The 17,016-nt window shown below is 53.5% G+C and overlaps 1 protein-coding gene across 1 annotated transcript; it reads left to right on the top strand.

Moving 5' to 3' along the window:
* Positions 1 to 5,199: 5,199 nt before the first annotated feature.
* Slc4a1 (solute carrier family 4 member 1 (Diego blood group)) lies at positions 5,200 to 16,050 on the top strand. The gene is made up of 19 exons (XM_028780623.1): positions 5,200 to 5,214; positions 5,332 to 5,452; positions 6,413 to 6,486; positions 7,239 to 7,419; positions 7,503 to 7,638; positions 8,086 to 8,209; positions 8,326 to 8,407; positions 8,520 to 8,701; positions 9,519 to 9,729; positions 9,853 to 10,065; positions 10,267 to 10,415; positions 10,523 to 10,717; positions 11,867 to 12,037; positions 12,376 to 12,465; positions 12,961 to 13,127; positions 13,630 to 13,883; positions 14,783 to 14,952; positions 15,034 to 15,207; positions 15,970 to 16,050. Exons 1-19 carry the CDS (start codon positions 5,200 to 5,202, stop codon positions 16,048 to 16,050), a joined length of 2,790 nt encoding a protein of 929 aa, XP_028636456.1.
* The last annotated feature ends 966 nt before the right edge of the window (positions 16,051 to 17,016 follow it).

Raw genomic sequence — 17,016 nt, 5'->3', positions numbered from 1 at the left:
AGAGAGAGAGAGAGAGAGAGAGAGAGAGAGAGAGAGAGAGAGAGAGACCAAAAACAAAAAAAAAAACAAAAAACAAAAAACTGGACAGTGATGCTCACCCTGAGGGCGTCATGAGCTCAGAGAAACTTGGTGTCCCGCAGAGAGAGTTAGTATCCCCTGGTCGTTTCGCTTAGGGGAAGCACATCTCCTCTCTGTCACTTTAAGTGCTTCCTTTGGAGGGGGGGACACGCAGAGGGGGCTTGGGAAAATCGAGCATGACACCAGCTGAACACCCAGGACAGGCTCTGCAACCAAGGCCTTCTACCCTAGAGGACTCTGCCCTCACCCACTGTCCCTTTAGCTTTGCTGGGACTCAGCCGTCACGAGCTCGTGGGGGAGAACCAGTCAATGTGTCCCATTTGCCCATCTCTGAGTTTTTCTATCGCTGGAACTTAGTCGGGGGAGGGAGGGGGTGCTTGAGTGCTCACTCTCGTTCACATTCTCTCCCTCTCTGCTCATGTATCCCAGGCTGGCCTTGAACTCCCTAAGTAGGTAACGGAGGACGACCTTGAACTTCTGATCCTCCTGTCTCCACCTTTTGAGCTCTGGGATAAGCCCCGCTCTGAGTGTTGGAATTACGAGTGAGCAGTACCACACCCAGTTTTATGTGTCGCTGGGGATTAAAGCAGGGCTTCATGTATGCTGGACAAGCACTCTGCCAACCGAGCTACGTCCTCAGCCCTGGGAACTTTCTCTTGATAGAAGAGGAAACCAAAGCTCCAAGAAACCAGGAGGCTGCCCTGGTCCCATAGTCAGTACCAGAGCCATGCAGAGCCTTCTCATCCCTCCAGGGCCACAGTACCCAACTTGGTCTGCTCTAAACCATTTCATTCCTACCCAGTGGAACCTATCTGTCAGTCAGAGATAGGTGCCCTAGTCAGGGCACCCCACCAAAAGGAGAGAACAATCCTGTTGGAGGTGTCGGGGGAGGGGCATGCGGGGGCCAAGAATGCAAGCACTCTCTGCCTAGGGGCCTGGGCTGGGCTGCCACAGAGGAGCCAGTGTGCCCAGACATTGGTGCTTTGTAAGCCAAGGCTTATGTGGGGACAGTTGTTTTCTTGACCTGACATTGTTTCAGGTTGACTGTCAGTGTCCTAGACCCTAGAGGCGAGCTCTCAGGAGCCAGTAGGGTCTTTGGGAGAGGGTAGCTAAAGTCCTCTAGTCAGGAGCAAGAAGAAGAGAGGACTAATGGGGTCCCATAAGCACCAGGCAGGTCTTCTGGGAGGCTGCCGAGGAAAAGCCAGTCTTAAGGGAAGTCAAAGGTAGGAGAAAGAAGATGTCTTCAGACTTGGGGCCAGAGAAGATCCGTCCACAATGAAGAGTGGACAGAGATAAAGCAGACATGTCCAGGGGTCAGCACCCTCCTGCCAGAGACCTGGAAGCTCTGAGAACTCATCAGTCAAGCCCACAAAGGCAGATCTAGAGGAATCCCCAGGGGCCAGAAGGGCCCAAAGACCTTAGGGACTGGCCAGGCTGGGTGGGGTGGGCCTGATGCACAGCTGTCCAGATGTGGGTGAGAGATAACTCTGTTTATGGGGCACCCGGTCAGAGCAGGGCAAGGGGGTGGGGTGGGAAGGGGCTCCCGGCTGTGGGACGGGCAGATTAGGAGGCAAGGGCATGAGTCAGGGGTTTGGGAGCCTCCCCCAGGGCACCTGCCGGTGCTGTTAGAGCAGTCGGGAGCTCAGCTAGTCGTAGAGGGCACCAGCGGCGGCAAGCAGGACTTCACGAAGGACCCCCAAGGCTCCTGAGCAGGTGGGCAGGGCAGGGGGGCGGCTGGGTGGTCCTCTGGCATCTGTCCTGAGGGTTTGTGAAGGTGGTCAGCTTAGATCTGTGTCCGAGGGGTATGATCTCTGACCTCCAGGTGGGTGGGACAGTAATGTGTCCATGTGTATGTAGTCCCTCGGTGCACCTCTGGCAGGATGAGGGGGCAGTTTTCACAGAGAGAAGTGTGTGTAGCTGGAGTGCATGTTGGGAGCAAAGTTGAGACGTTCCACCAGGTGTAGGTCTCACTTGCTCTCTATCTACCAGTCCCATGAGCCGCGTGGACTCGGGCCTCATTTCCTCCAGATGTGGGGCATCCCCAGGCCACTCCATCTCTCACCTGGGAGACTATATGTCAGCCAGCATTGATTCCTATATGGGACATTTCTAGGGGTCTATTTGGGGGCTTGGCACTGTCCCCAGCCCATAGACCATTGGAAGGGAAAAGAGAAGTGCATCTCTACTGAGGGTTGATAATCTCAGGCTAATTCTATAGGAACTGGAGGAAAGTCGAGGAGGGATGAAAATCGCAAGCCTGACTGATCTGGTCATCAGTGAGAGGCAGGCGTGAGGACAGACTGTGTGCCAGGCACCGGCCATGTGTTCTCTGCATGAACTTCGTCTGCACAGTGGGTCAATCGTGTAGGAATCATTCTTACCAGCTCTTAAAAAAACCCTGAGGCTTGGGGATTCTGTCACCTTCCTGAGCCCACAAAGTTAGTAAATGACGGGGCCAGGATTAAATTAACACAGGAGTCGAACTGCAGAGGCCATGTCTGAACTTCTCATTCCTAATCAGCTAACAGCTGTTTTCTTTTCTGGGAGGCAGTTCAGTGCAGTGGGTAGAGAGGTTTGTGGCATTGTAAGCCAGAGGTTTAATCCTGCCTCTGATCCATCCAGTGCCCCTGACGTAGGCAAACTCCTCTGAATCTTGGCTTTGTCAAAGGCAAAGGCACCACCGATGTTTACTGGCTTCAGTGGTCTGGGGACTGGGAGAGAGAGCGCACCACAGCTGCTTGTGAGGTGTGGGGTTGACAGTAAAAAGGTAGTACTGTGCCACCAGGGAGCTGTCTGTCATCTGTTCCCCTTCCCCCTATGTCTTCCCAGCTGAGCTCCACCTCCTGGGCTCCAGATGGCCCACTTGCCCCTTATCTGTCCTGGCTGGCAGCTGGCCCTCCAGGTGTTTGGGGTGCTTCCAAACTCAGATCACTGAAGGCTCAGGGGCCCAGGCTCTTATCAGGTCCAGCCAGAGTGGGGCAGAGCTAAGAGTATAGGACCAGCAGGCAACAACCTGGGTCTGGAGCACCCTCCAAAGCTCAGCTGGACTCCAGATCCCTTCTGATCTTTTTTCTCTCTCTTGACTGAGTTCCTAGAGGTTGGCATCTGACAGACAGGTGATGGATTTAAACACCTGAGAGCTAATCAAGGCCATTGGTCCAGGCAGGGTCAGGAGGCAGCCTAGGACTCTGGATCCCGGGATATGTCATGTTGTCCCACAGGAGAATCGAGGCACCATTACCATCCCCACAGTGAGATTTTGGTACCTCAGGAGCTGAGGACCAGGAGGAAAGCAGTGTGGACATGTCCAGAGAAGGAAAGAAGAAAAATATAGACTGGAGAAACTGGTTGTGAACCTTTGGGAAAGGAAGGTGAAGGAAAACAGAAAGGGGAAAGATGAATAATACCCAGGGCTGCCAAGAGCAAAGGCCAGAGGGTTGTTCCAGTCTCAGACTCAGGGACACTATCATGGCAGTCACTTGCCATTCCCAAGGACTTGACAATGTCTCTCCCTCTCAGAACCTCAGAACTCTCCAAGACCCAGAAAGTCCTCTGTGTGGTTCTTTCCAAATGTATGATCTGCCCTAGATTCTTACAGCATGGCTGTGTGGCCCTACCTCCATGCTTCTGCCTGCCACCTTCCACCCCTCTGCCTCTGACGCTTTGACCCCATCCTCTGGCCTTTGTCTCCTCTCCTCTGTCTTTCTATCTTCTGCTCCCTTTGCCTTGTCCCCTGCCTTCCACTCGCTGGCCCCTGCTCCTCTGTCCCCCCTCCCCTCCACATCTCTGTCCTAGCCTGCTCCTCATGCCTAGGCTGGTCCTCTTTACCTAGGTCTTGAGACCCATGCTGTGGCCACTGTGCCCTGTACCTGTGTCCTATTTTTCCTCTCTGCAGTATCCAACATAAGTAACCTCCTAAATTCTGTCCATATAGGAAACACTAAGGTTACCTTAAGAGTAGGGACATGCTCAGCTCAGTCTGTTGTGCTCAGCCAAGTGATCACGTTTGATGACTCTACCCAAATGCTTGTCACCCTGAGGTTCCATGTGGCATTGACAAGGCAAAGGAAGCCCCTCCACATCCAACTGGCACACTAGATGACTGGTCCCCACATCCTAGGGTAGGGACACCTTTGTCTTGAGAAAATGAAGGCTGAGGTTCTGTGGCCTCCGGATGGATTTTGATCATTTTGAGTTTGTGATGCAGAGTCAGGTTGGCTGCTAAGTGTGGGGACCCCATGAGGACTGAAGTGTGCAGGGACTTACATTCAAGTGTCTTCCTTTCCAAAGGACGTGTCTGACAATCGCACACAAGTCAGTTAAGAAACCACACTGGACTGGGTCAGCGACTGTCAGGGTGGTTAAGGAAGACCTGTGAAAGGGTGATACTGGAACCAAGGTCAGAGAGGGGCTGAGCTGTTGACAAGAGGTGCACCCAGAAGGAGACACTGAGAGTGCAAAGGCCCTGGAGTAGGCAAGGTCTTGGTGAGTTCTAGGAACTGGAAGGAAGCCAATAGACCAAGAAGAACGCAAGCCTGAGAGGTAGGGATGAGATGGAGAGGACACAGGCTCATGTCCTTCAGGATCTGTGAGCCACTCCCAAGGTCGGACTCTGCAACCTGTTGTCTAGGCAGAAGCAGCCATCTCTAGGAGAAGAGGCTGTGTTATGGAGACTTTCAGGGGAGCCAGGTTCCCTCAAGAGGGTGTAGGTCATGTCCTGGGAGTTGGCTGAGTCCTCAGGGCTCAGAAAGAGAAGTTAGTTAAGGCCTGATGGATAAAGGATGGAGTTAGACACTATTTGACCACTCACCCCAAACACACTAAGGAGAATTCAGCCATACTGTCTCCTGTCCCCCAGCCCCGGCCACATGCCTATACACCTACAAACTCCGATCCTTCCTCCATGGCCACTGCCACCATCTGATCCATCTCACGTCCCCAGGGCTCTTCTGGTAGTAAAAGTTAGCTCCTTTAGGGGGACCCAGAAGCAATAGGAGACCAGTTGATATATGTGACATTACTGTGCCTCATCCAGTCTGCACCGCTCTTCCAGGGACCTTAGGTGCAGGTTATGCTGGGGGTCCAGAGAGAAGAGGACAACTGGACACTGAGGACAGCATCATGGGGGACATGCAGGTAAGTGTCCCCTGATCCATGCAGGGTTCCTGCCTCGGGCTCTGGGAGCCACTCTGGGCTTCTTCTCAGGGGACTTGAGAAGCCACTTAATCCACCCTTGATGGCCTTTCCCCACAGGACCATGAGGAAGTACTGGAGATTCCAGCTCATGACAGCGAAGAAGAACTTGAGCACATAATAGAACAGATAGCATATACAGACCTAGACATTCCTGTGACCGAGATGCAGGAGCCAGAAGGTGAGACCCATGCCATGCCTTCTGCCTCTACCAGAGGAGCTGCTGGGTCCCCATAGGGACAGTAGGGACCCAGTCTTTCCCTTCTCCACAGCTCCAGTCCCAGCCCTGGGGCAAGTTCTCCCCACAATCCTGGTTGATTGAAGGATAAACAGTGTTTTGTTTGAAATGATCACAGGAGGTGACTGGGGGGTGGGGCTGGGCCCTTTTCACATGTGACAGGGCAGCCAGGTATGTCTAGGACAAGGGCACAGACCCAGCTGTTATCCTTTCTGTCCCATATCATCATTGAGGCCAAGCAGCAGGCCTGTTTTTGGATCATCCTGTCTAGACAGCTGGAGATGCTAAGAAATGGGGGAAAGCTGTGGGGATCCCTGGAGCAGGGACCCCAAGAGTCCATACTACCTTCCTCGTCCTGCCCAAGGTCTTAGATCGGGGAGCTTGAAGTGGGGACCTGTTTACTGTCAACAGGGCTTAAGTGTTAGTGATTAGATGTGAAGTTAAGAGGCCCCCTTGGGAAATGAGGGTTGGGGTTGGGGGATATTAGAGGATATAAGGGACTCACCCAATCTGACTGGTGTGTGGTAAGAGGCTACCAGCTGGTGGGGAGAAGAAAGGAGATACAGCAGGGATGGGAGGGGATGCTGGGATGGTTTCGAACACTGGGACTCGGGGCTCTCTCTTCTTATCTCAGAGGAGGGGTTGGGCTGGGGGCCTAGATCACAATGAATTCCAGGTTCCTCAATAAAGTTCAGGTGGAGAGTGGCGACAGACCCAAGTTAGGCCCAGAATAGGCATGGCTGTGGGGCTGGGCAGAGGTCTCAGCCCAGGGGCTGTGGAAGGAGTGGGTCTGGCTTCTTGAGACTCCTGATAGTAGTCTTCTGATACTTCTGATAGTAGTCTGGTAGGGCCTGAGTGAAGGGCCACATCGCAGGCAATGCTAACTGGCAGTTGGGTCTTCAGCTCTTCCCACAGGGCAAGAAGCCACAGACTACGTCCCCACCAGTACCTCCACATCGCACCCCAGCTCCGGTCAGGTGAGGACTCAGATCCATCCTCTTTCTGGAGTTGCCTTGAGATCCATTGTGTACCATAGGAAGGGATAGCTGGAGGAGATACCCAGGCACAGACAAGCAGCTGGAGGGAACATCCTGGGACATCAGTGAAGGAAAAGGGGCGCTCACTAACAGAGAAATGGGCTCTGGCTGAGTTTCCTGGATGGTACTGCTGAGGACTAAGCCAGGGCTTTCAGGCTTGGCTGGGCTGGATACCCACTAGGCATGTATAGAAGCAAGTTCACACTCCCCTCTCCCAGCATCTAAGTCCCCAGTGAGTGCCAGACTGCCTAGCTAGTTTGGGAATTGGATCCCTAAGCTGCGACCAAGAGTAACCACCTGGCCCAGCACAGTATGAGCCGTGTCCCTCAATAGTCTTGGAGATGGGAGATTGACCCAGTGGCTTCCCAAGTCTCTTCAGCCTCGGTCACCAGGCCTCAGTTTTCTGGCCAAGTGACTGCTCGAGGCCCCTCATGATCCAGAGGTCCTTGCCTCTTCTGAAAGATGATAATGGCCTGCTGGGGAGGATACATATGGAGCCAGGGGAGTGGGCCAGACCCACAGGACCCTGCATATCTCCCCACGCTCTGAGCAGGAGGCCTGTCCTGAACCTGCCGGAACCCAGAGCCTTTTCTACGTCTAGCTTAGAGCTGAGTACCTCAGGATCCAGGCTCCCACTCTTCTCTTCCGGCTTGCCCGTGGCTTGAGGGACTAATTCTGGTCATGGGCCTCAGGTCTACGTGGAGCTGCAGGAACTGATGATGGACGGGAGGAACCAGGAACTACAGTGGGTAGAGGCAGCACACTGGATAGGACTGGAGGAAAACCTTCAAGAGGATGGTGTGTGGGGTCGGCCACATCTATCTTACCTGACCTTCTGGAGCCTTCTAGAACTACAGAAGATCTTCTCAAAAGGTGAGTCCTTCTGGGCCCCCTGTGGCTACTGCATAGTTGGCTCTCTGGAGCAACTACTCAGCTTACCACCCCACTGTCTCCAGGCACCTTCCTTCTGGATCTGGAAGAGACATCCCTGGCTGGGGTGGCCAATAAGCTTCTAGACAGCTTCATCTATGAAGATCAGATTCGGCCTCAGGACCGAGACGAGCTGCTCCGGGCCTTGCTACTCAAACACAGGTGCTTTGCCTGCCAGGACCTGGGCTTCACACCCATGGGTTCCTCCCTAGCTCCCCTGCCCCAAGGTCTCCCTACCCTCCCTCATCTCGAAATGGACCCCACCCCACCAGGCAAGAGAACTAATCTTCCTCCACCATGGTTCCCATAGCTGTCTGACATCCCCAAATGGAGCCCGAGATGTCAAGTTCGCACTTACAGAACATGATCTTGAGGCCCTTTCTCCCGTCCATTTTTTTTCTCCCACCTAAACATCCTGGACAGGGGCCACCTGTCTTCCATCCACACTGTCCTTTAAGAGGAGATTGATCTTCCTTCTCCAGGGTCTCCCTAGTTTGGTCACTGGGAAGCTTCACTTAGTGCTCACCTTTGCCCCTCCTGCCCATTTCTTTCACGGGAAAGTCAGTCCAAAATGGTTGACTCGGCCCATGTCACCTGTGTGTTCCACAGCCGTGCTGAGGACCTAAAGGATCTGGAGGGAGTGAAGCCTGCCATCCTGACCCGCTCTGGGGGCCCTTCTGAACCTCTGCTTCCGCAGCAGCCGTCGCTGGAGACCCAGCTGTACTGTGGACAGGTGCGGTTAGGACAAGGTTGGAAGTGAGAAGGGTCAGGAGAAGGAAGGGCTAGATGCTCAGGTCTCCTAGGTTCGGTGTGAGGTCAGACTTAGCTTCCTCCCCTTCCTCTCCACAGGCAGAGGGAGGCTCACAAGGAACCTCAGCATCTGGGACTCTGAAGATACCCCCGAATTCAGAAACCACACTGGTGCTAGTGGGTAAGAGCCCCTCCCACTATGCATCCTACTTTGGGCCCTGGGCAGCTCCCTCCTTGAATTCATAAACTAAGAGTCCCAGCGGCCTGACTTCACCGCCTGGTGCTTCCCACAGGCCGGGCTAATTTTCTGGAGAAGCCTGTGCTGGGCTTCGTGAGACTGAAGGAGGCTGTGCCGCTGGAGGACCTGGCGTTGCCAGAGCCTGTGAGCTTCCTTCTTGTTCTGCTGGGACCCGAGGCTCCACATGTCGACTACACCCAGCTGGGCAGGGCTGCAGCAACTCTCATGACAGAAAGAGTGAGTGGGGGTGGGGTATATGGTTAGCCAGGGAGCTTGTGGGAGGGCAGAAGAGACCAGGTTTCTCCCCCGCCACCCCCGTGGACTGGCTTGACTTTAGATTCACTATTTGGATCCATTGAGTTGAATTCCACCTGTTCCTGCCCAGTCCAGTCTTACCCTGACTTAGATTGGACTGGCTGGTCCAGCCTAGCCCACTCTGACCTGGTTCTAGCTGGCCCAATCTGCTGTGTGGTGTGCCTAGCCCACCAGGGATACGTTAGCTCCTTTTATCCCTCCCAGGGTGCATGCTTTTCCCCAAAGCTGGTCCTTAGAGGTCAGAGGAAACAGAAAGAACCAGAGACCCTGTAACAGCCATGGCTTTGGTGATTGGTCCCTGGCTACACATGTCAGGTCTCCTCCCACCTCTTCAAGATTTTTAGACAAAGTCTTACCATGTACCTCTGGCTGACCTGGAACTCTATGTAGCCCAGGATAGCTTCAAACTTTTGTTGTTGTTGTTGTTGTTGTTGTTGTTGTTGTTGTTTTTCGAGACAGGTTTCTCTGTATAGCCCTGGCTGTCCTGGAGCTCACTCTGTAGACCAGGCTAGCCTCGAAATCAGAAATCTACCTGCCACTGCCTCCCAAGTGCTGGGATTAAAGGCGTGCACACCACCACCGCCCGGGTTTTTTTTTTTTTTTTTCTTCAAACTTAAGGCAGTCCTCCTATCTCCACCTCCTGAGTGCTAAGACTACAGGCAGGCACCACTAGGTTGCCCTGGTCCCCGGGACCTTTTCTCTACAGTCTAAGTGTTCCTGATCTTTCTCCTGCCCATAGGTGTTCCGCATTACCGCCTCCCTGGCGCATAGCCGAGGGGAGCTGGTGAGCTCCCTGGAGAGCTTTTTGGACTGTAGCCTGGTGCTGCCGCCCACAGACGCCCCTTCAGAGCAAGCTCTGCTCAACCTGGTGCCCGTGCAGAAGGAGCTGCTTAGGAGGCGGTACCTGCCCAGCCCCACCAAGCCAGATCCCAACTTGTACAAGGCTCTAGGTACACAGACAAGGTTTCCTGATCTCCCATGGGCCCCTGGACTCCAGTACACTGCTCCTTTCCCCTCAGACATTTGTCCGGGTGGGTAAACCCCTCTGACCATTTTCCTATCCTCTACAACAGACTTGAACGGGGGAAAGGGGGGCCCTGGTGACGAAGACGACCCTCTACGGCGCACAGGCCGGATCTTTGGAGGCCTGGTCCGTGATATCCGGCGCCGCTATCCTTATTACCTGAGTGACATCACCGATGCGCTCAGTCCCCAGGTGCTGGCTGCTGTCATCTTCATCTACTTTGCTGCCTTGTCACCTGCAGTCACCTTCGGTGGCCTCCTGGGTCAGTGACAATTATGGTTCTCCCCTCTCCCCCCAATCCCCTTCCCCCGCCCGAACATTCACCTCTAACCCGCTGACCTCTGTCTCCTCACCTCTGACCCAATCTGAAGCTCTGTACTGTACATCATACCCCATAACTTACTCTTGCCCTCCAGAAGTAATCTCTCCACCTTGATCCTTGTGTGGCTTTTTTCCCCCACAGGAGAAAAGACCCGGAATCTGATGGGGGTGTCAGAGCTGCTCATCTCCACAGCAGTGCAAGGCATTCTCTTTGCACTCCTGGGGGCGCAACCCCTGCTTGTGCTCGGCTTCTCAGGACCCCTGCTGGTGTTTGAAGAAGCCTTCTTCTCGGTAACACTGCCCCAGCCCCACTCTGACCCCCAACCCTGTAGTTTACCCAACTCACCTACCTAGTGCCCACAAGGTCACTAAACCTGCGTTTGTCTCACTGCCTGCAGTTCTGTGAAAGCAATAGGCTGGAGTATATCGTGGGGCGCGCGTGGATTGGCTTCTGGCTCATCCTGCTGGTAGTATTGGTGGTGGCCTTTGAAGGCAGCTTCCTGGTCCAATACATCTCCCGCTACACACAAGAGATCTTCTCCTTCCTCATCTCCCTCATTTTCATCTATGAGACTTTCTCCAAACTGATCAAGGTGGGGCCATAGTGGATGCTAACAGTCCTGTATAGTGTGTCTGTGAGAATGTGTCACCACGTACATGTCTGTACAGAATGACTGTGGCCATGTTTCCACCTATGTATGCACAACCATAAACATGGGCACATGTATGTTTCGGGGTTCACCTAGGATTATGCAGTTGGGTTTCTTGGGACCCCGTAATGGCTTGAGAGTGACTCGATGCTCATGGCCTGACTGTATAAGGGAAGGCACCTCTGTCTACACTTATTCATGTTTATAACTGCACATCGTGTGACAGTGCGCACTATCTATGGGATGGCAGTGAGGCAGGAGATGCTTTGGAAGCCCTAGGCCCCTCCCTTCCTTCACTTGCTCTCCAGAACCCCACAGGGCCTCTGCCTCCATGGCTTGCCTCCTCCCCCCGAGAGCTCCACCCACCTCCACATCTGGACTGTGTATGGAAGAAGGACGACCTGTGCGTGTCCTGATTCTGTTGATTGGCAGGCTCTTTTGTCTTCTGAAGAGCTTTTTGTTTTGTTTTTGTTTTTGTTTTTTTGAGACAAAGTTTCTCTGTGTAGCCCTGGCTGTCCTGGAGCTCACTCTGTAGACCAGGCTAGCCTCGAACTCAGAAATCCGCCTGCCTTTGCCTCCCAAGTGCTGGGGTTAAAGGCGTGCGCCACCACTGCCCGGCTCTGTAGATCTTTTAAGGAGATTTTATTTATTTACTTATTTATTGTGCTGGGGTTCAAACCTCTTGTACACCAGGTAAATGCTGTTCCTGTCACCAACTCCTTAAGCCATTTTCATAAACCTTCTTATTACTTACTGCCGTCTCCAGAATTCTCACGGTCCACACAACGCCTGGAAGCGTATACCTGCACATGCAGTCTCATTGCTTCTTGGACCCTTCCCACACTCCCACACAAACTAACTTGTTCTTCATCCTAAAAAACAACAACAACCAAGCAGGTTAATAAGTCAGATGAGAAGGGAGGTGGCCAGATGGATGGATGCATGAATTGGGCTATGGGTGGTAGGTTCTATGGACAGTAGATGGATAGATGGATGTCCAGACAGCTGGTTGATAGTGCCCAGTCAACTTATCTGACACTGTCTAGATCCAGCCTAGGCTTGGGAGGGAACACAATGTTTTGTTGGTTACAGATTTTCCAGGACTACCCACTACAACAGAGGTATGACCCTGTTGTGATGAAGCCCAAACCTCAGGGCCCCGTGCCCAACACGGCTCTCTTCTCCCTTGTGCTCATGGCTGGTACCTTCCTACTTGCCATGACGCTACGAAAGTTCAAGAACAGCACCTACTTTCCCGGCAAGGTCAGTACACCCCTGCCCTTACATTCACCAACCCTAGCTTCTTTAGTATCCTCGACTCCCCTTCACACCCCAGACCCCTGTTTCCAAGGACCATGTTACGTGCAAACCCATCTCAACTCAGCACCAAGATCCAGCAGAGAACCAGGGATAGACAATTGTTGGGAGAGGGAGAAGGGTAGGGCCAGAGGAAGAAGGAAGGCAGGGATAGCTGGAGTAGGTAGACACTGGCTCTTGATGGACCTCTCTGGATGAGCAGAGTCCCTGGTAAATGGAGGATGGGGAAGAAGGCAGATGGAAGACAGAATATGGACACAACTGGTTCCTTTATCTGCTTACAGCTGCGTAGAGTCATCGGTGACTTTGGGGTCCCCATCTCCATCCTGATAATGGTCCTGGTAGATTCCTTCGTCCAGGGCACCTACACACAGGTGAGTCTTCTTTGTGCTCTGGCTTGCCACCGTAACCTTCATTTCCTTCTTCTCCTCTGTACCCTGCCAGAATAGCTTTTCCTAACTCAAAGCCAGCTAGAATTCCTTCCCCATCCTCGGTCTTCCAATATTCCCTCGAGACCCCTCCACTCAAGCAAGAGCCTGAGCCACCTTGCTCTTTTTATTCCTTTGCCCAGGGCCATAGGAGAGGGTGCACATTGAGCCAGGCAGATTCAGGGGTACAGCTCAGCCAGGGGTACAGCATGAGGCAAGCTATACAATCTCTCTGATATTGTTTTGTTTGCCCACAACATCAGGAATGAGAGGACACATACAGAGAGGGCTTAGAGAAGCACCCAGGGCAAAGCAAATGTCCAGTGAAGCAGTTCCTTTACCACTTCAACCCAACTCGCTGCCCCAGGACCCTGGCTTCCCTGACTCCATGTCTCCCTAGCCATCTGGTTCCAGGTTCTCACCAGCTGTCTCTTCCCACAGAAACTCTCAGTGCCTGACGGCCTCAAAGTGTCCAACTCCTCCGCCCGGGGCTGGGTCATCCACCCCATGGGTCTTTATGACACGTTCCCCATGTGGATGATGTTTGCTTCTGTTCTGCCTGCCCTGCTTGTCTTCATCCTCATATTCCTTGAGTCTCAGATCACCACGTAAGAGCAAGGAGAGAGGCTTGGCCAGGGAGGGCTGGAGGCAGGGAGGAGAGCAGGCTCTGGGCCAGCAGGAGACTGGCCAGTGGCCCTCTGCCAGGGGATGGGAGTGATGGGGCATCAGAGGCAGGTCTGAGTTTTGTGGCCCCTGGGGTGGCATCATTTGAAGACCTTGTAAACTGGGAGCTGTAAACTCCACTGCTGGATGGTGAGACAGGCCTGAACAGCCGGGTGGTTGAGGGAGAGGGCGCTGAGGGGCGCTGAACAGTCAAAGCTCCCTGAAGCTGAAGTTCCAGGATTTAGGCAGGAACACCTGAGGCCTGAGGTGTTTCCAAGACAGCTAGCCCTCAGAATCTGAATTCTCAAACAGCCAGAGGGAGGGAGCCAGGAACTCAAAGGAAAATGAGAACAGAAAGCAAAAAGAGACCCAGAGGGACTGGTGTGGGGAAAGAAAGAGGAGCTCACAGGGAGGGCCCAGCTCACCAGACTTCCCTTCCCCTCTCAGGCTGATTGTCAGTAAACCAGAGCGGAAGATGATCAAGGGCTCCGGCTTCCATCTGGACTTGCTTCTGGTCGTTGGCATGGGTGGGGTGGCTGCCCTCTTTGGGATGCCTTGGCTCAGTGCCACGACTGTGCGTTCTGTTACCCACGCCAATGCCCTCACAGTCATGGGGAAGGCCAGTGGTCCAGGGGCTGCAGCCCAGATCCAAGAGGTCAAGGAACAGCGGATCAGCGGGCTCCTGGTCTCTGTGCTCGTGGGTAAGTGGGGTTAGCCATGCCCCTCTGCCCTGCTCCACTCTTTTCTGGCCCTTGTTCTTGGGATGGGGGCTCTTCCCACTCAGAAATCCCACCTCCACTATCTCCCCCGCCCAACTCTGACTCTTTCTCTTGGAGTTGGGGCATGAGGCTCCCATGTGGTCTATCCAGCATCTAGGTCCCTATCCGCCAGTTGCTCAAGCGTCCCCAGCACTAGTTCCTCACAGGAGGGGATCTAGCAGAAGTGAGGAAGCACAGGGCCCTGGGATACTGTGATGGGCATTTGTTCAGGGCAGGACGGCTGCACTGTTGGGCTCTTTCCAAGTCAGATCCTACCTCCACATGCTTAGCCAAGAGGAATGTAAGAAACTGTGGGGGGTTGCCCTGCCCTGCCTCAGGCCTCAGTTTCCCCATCTGCACAGTTAGAGGATTTATTAAATCTCTGAGATTTTTTTCTGGATTGGTGCCTCTAAGGTTGATAGCATGCTTCGGTCTAAGGGGTGGCAGAGAGTCCCTGGGCTCGGTAGGGTGTCCGAGAAGCTGAGTCCAGCTGGGAGAGCAGGGTTGTAATCCCTGATGGAGCGGTCTAAAGTTCCCCCTTCCTTCTCTCCACTTTTCTTCCTTTCCATAAAGGATAATGGAGGCATCCTGGAGTGAGGAGAAACACAGGTTCCTCTGAGAATCATCCATGGCCCCAACTAGGTAGTGGGTGTAAGGCAGGGAGGGGTTTGACTCCTTAGAAAGATAACCTTCCAGGTTGTTCCCCTCTGAGCCGATACACAGATGATGCAGGAAAGGGCCACATGGCACTTATGGTTTCATGCTTGGCCCCAAGTATGAGCAAAGCCCCATTGGTGCTGAACCCTGGGTGATCTGAACTAAGAGCGTGTCTCTCCTCACAGGACTGTCCATCCTCATGGAACCTATCCTGTCCCGCATTCCCCTGGCTGTGCTGTTCGGCATCTTCCTGTACATGGGAGTCACATCCCTCAGTGGCATCCAGCTCTTCGATCGCATCTTGCTCATGTTCAAGCCTCCCAAGTACCACCCGGATGTGCCCTTTGTCAAGAGGGTACTCGACTTTGCAGCTGTCTAGCTGGGGTGGGGGAAGGGTGTCAGAACAGGGCAGACACTGACCCGGGCTCCCCCACAGGTGAAGACCTGGCGTATGCACCTCTTCACGGGCATCCAGATCATCTGCCTGGCGGTGCTGTGGGTGGTGAAGTCCACTCCCGCCTCGCTGGCCCTGCCCTTCGTCCTCATCCTCACCGTGCCTCTGCGCCGTCTCCTTCTGCCGCTCATCTTCAGAGAACTGGAACTCCAGTGTGTAAGTAGCGGGGACCCTGGGTGGGAGGAAGGTCCGGTAACGCGAATCGTGCGTCTTGGAGCTGGGGAGACGGGGAGACGGCAGAGTGAGGTGGATAGGCGTGGGTTTAGGAATAGATGTAGTTCCGTTGGTAGAACACTTGCTTCCAGAGCACAGGGTCCTGGATTCAATTCCCAGCACCCCATAAACTGTATATAGAGGTACATGCTTATAATTCCAGCACTAGGGAGGTAGAGGCAAGGGAATCAGAAATTCTAGGTCATCCTTGGCCACATGGTTCAAAGCCAGCCTGAGTTACATAAGATGCCATCTTAAGAAGAAAAAAAAATTCTGTATCCAGGGCCTTTGTCTCTGTCTCCGTCTGCCGTGTCCAAGCATATGATCTGGAACAAGCGACCTCATTTCCCTATGGCCCCCCAGTGCAGGGAGGAATCATGACAGGCTGAAAGCCTTCTAAGGAGCACACGGTGTGTCCCACACGAGCTGCTGAGCAGTTAGTTGTATCATCGTCCAAGTTATTTGGGACATTCGGTCAGGGGCTACCATGGTGAGGGGAAGCCCCGCCTACCTTTTCGCAGGTTCTCCTCACCAGACCCTCAGGGGCCACCTTCCCCTTTGTAAACCACGCACCTAGACCAAGCCTATACTCTAGGGACAGCACAGGGCTTGTCCAGGCTGGTTCCTAACTCGAGAGGTGCCCCAAGCCCCTCAAAGGGCTCATCCTGTCCTGGTCTCTCATCCTTTTCCCTCCCACCCCTCTAGCTGGATGGTGATGATGCCAAAGTGACCTTTGACGAGGAGGAAGGGCTGGATGAGTATGACGAAGTGCCCATGCCTGTGTGAGGGGCAGGCCCAGGCCCCCAACCACTGCACTTTTCCATCCTCCCAGGAAGACCTTCATGGGTGTGTCATGGCTGTGGGTGGGGAAGGAGGGGTTGTCAAGGAAACCCTCTATCTTAGGTACACTGGATTCTCTGGCTGGAGATGACCAGAAGCTATATCAGGGATTTGGGGTCACAGTCTCTTGCGACTGTACGGGTCCCATGCTGGAAAAGTTAGGTCTGCATATCCTCCTTTCATGGCCCAGTTATAAATAGCAAAGGGGAGAGACGGAGGACACTTTTCAAGTTCCTGCTGGCTGTGTGGCCTTATGTAAGTCTCTTGACCTCTCTGGCCTCTGCTTCCTACTCTATAAAATGTATGCATTGGTAAAAATGCCTGTGTTACCACATGGCTACTGAGGACCAAGAGCAAATATATAAGAACCATTACAGCCTTCATTGTTTTTAGAGCCTGCCCAGATCACACAGCCCCTGGGCCACACAGCAGGGACCTAAGCCTCCTGGCCTGGAGGCCGCAGCTCTGACTTCCATCTTCCCACCATGCCCTGTGCAGAAATACCCCTAATGACTCCCTTCCATTTTCTGTCCCAGCCCCGCCCCAAGACGCCCTTCTCTGATTCCAGAGTCATCCTATTAAGAGTAAGGTACAGGTGAGAGACTGGAGCTTAGATTCCTAAGTACTTGCTCTCTCCCACCAGGTATTCATTCATTCATTCATTCATTCATTCATTCATTCACTCCATAGCCACCTACTAAAGGCCCTAGACTTAGTGGACACAGAGGGAATTGGTTCAAGCTCCTCCTGTGGGGTGAGGCTAATACCTATGTCTGCTCTGGACTTGGGTGGGGGTAATGGGAGGGTGGGAGGGTTGTAATTTATTGACTGTGTATTTTCTAAGTGCTTTTTTCTGCGCCTCAGTTTTGCTCATACACTCAGCCCCCATGAGAGCCCTGCCGTATCCAACCC

The sequence above is a fragment of the Grammomys surdaster genome, unplaced genomic scaffold (assembly GCF_004785775.1).
Source record: "Grammomys surdaster isolate TR1022 unplaced genomic scaffold, NIH_TR_1.0 371, whole genome shotgun sequence".
Taxonomy (NCBI): Eukaryota; Metazoa; Chordata; class Mammalia; order Rodentia; family Muridae; genus Grammomys; species Grammomys surdaster.
This window is presented reverse-complemented; position numbering and strand designations above follow the sequence as displayed.

Coding starts and splice junctions, on each gene's coding strand:
- Slc4a1 (XM_028780623.1), top strand. Junction 12,038..12,375: donor GCACCTACTTTCCCGGCAAG/GTCAGTACACCC, acceptor ATCTGCTTACAG/CTGCGTAGAGTCATCGGTGA. Junction 13,884..14,782: donor CCTGGTCTCTGTGCTCGTGG/GTAAGTGGGGTT, acceptor CTCTCCTCACAG/GACTGTCCATCCTCATGGAA.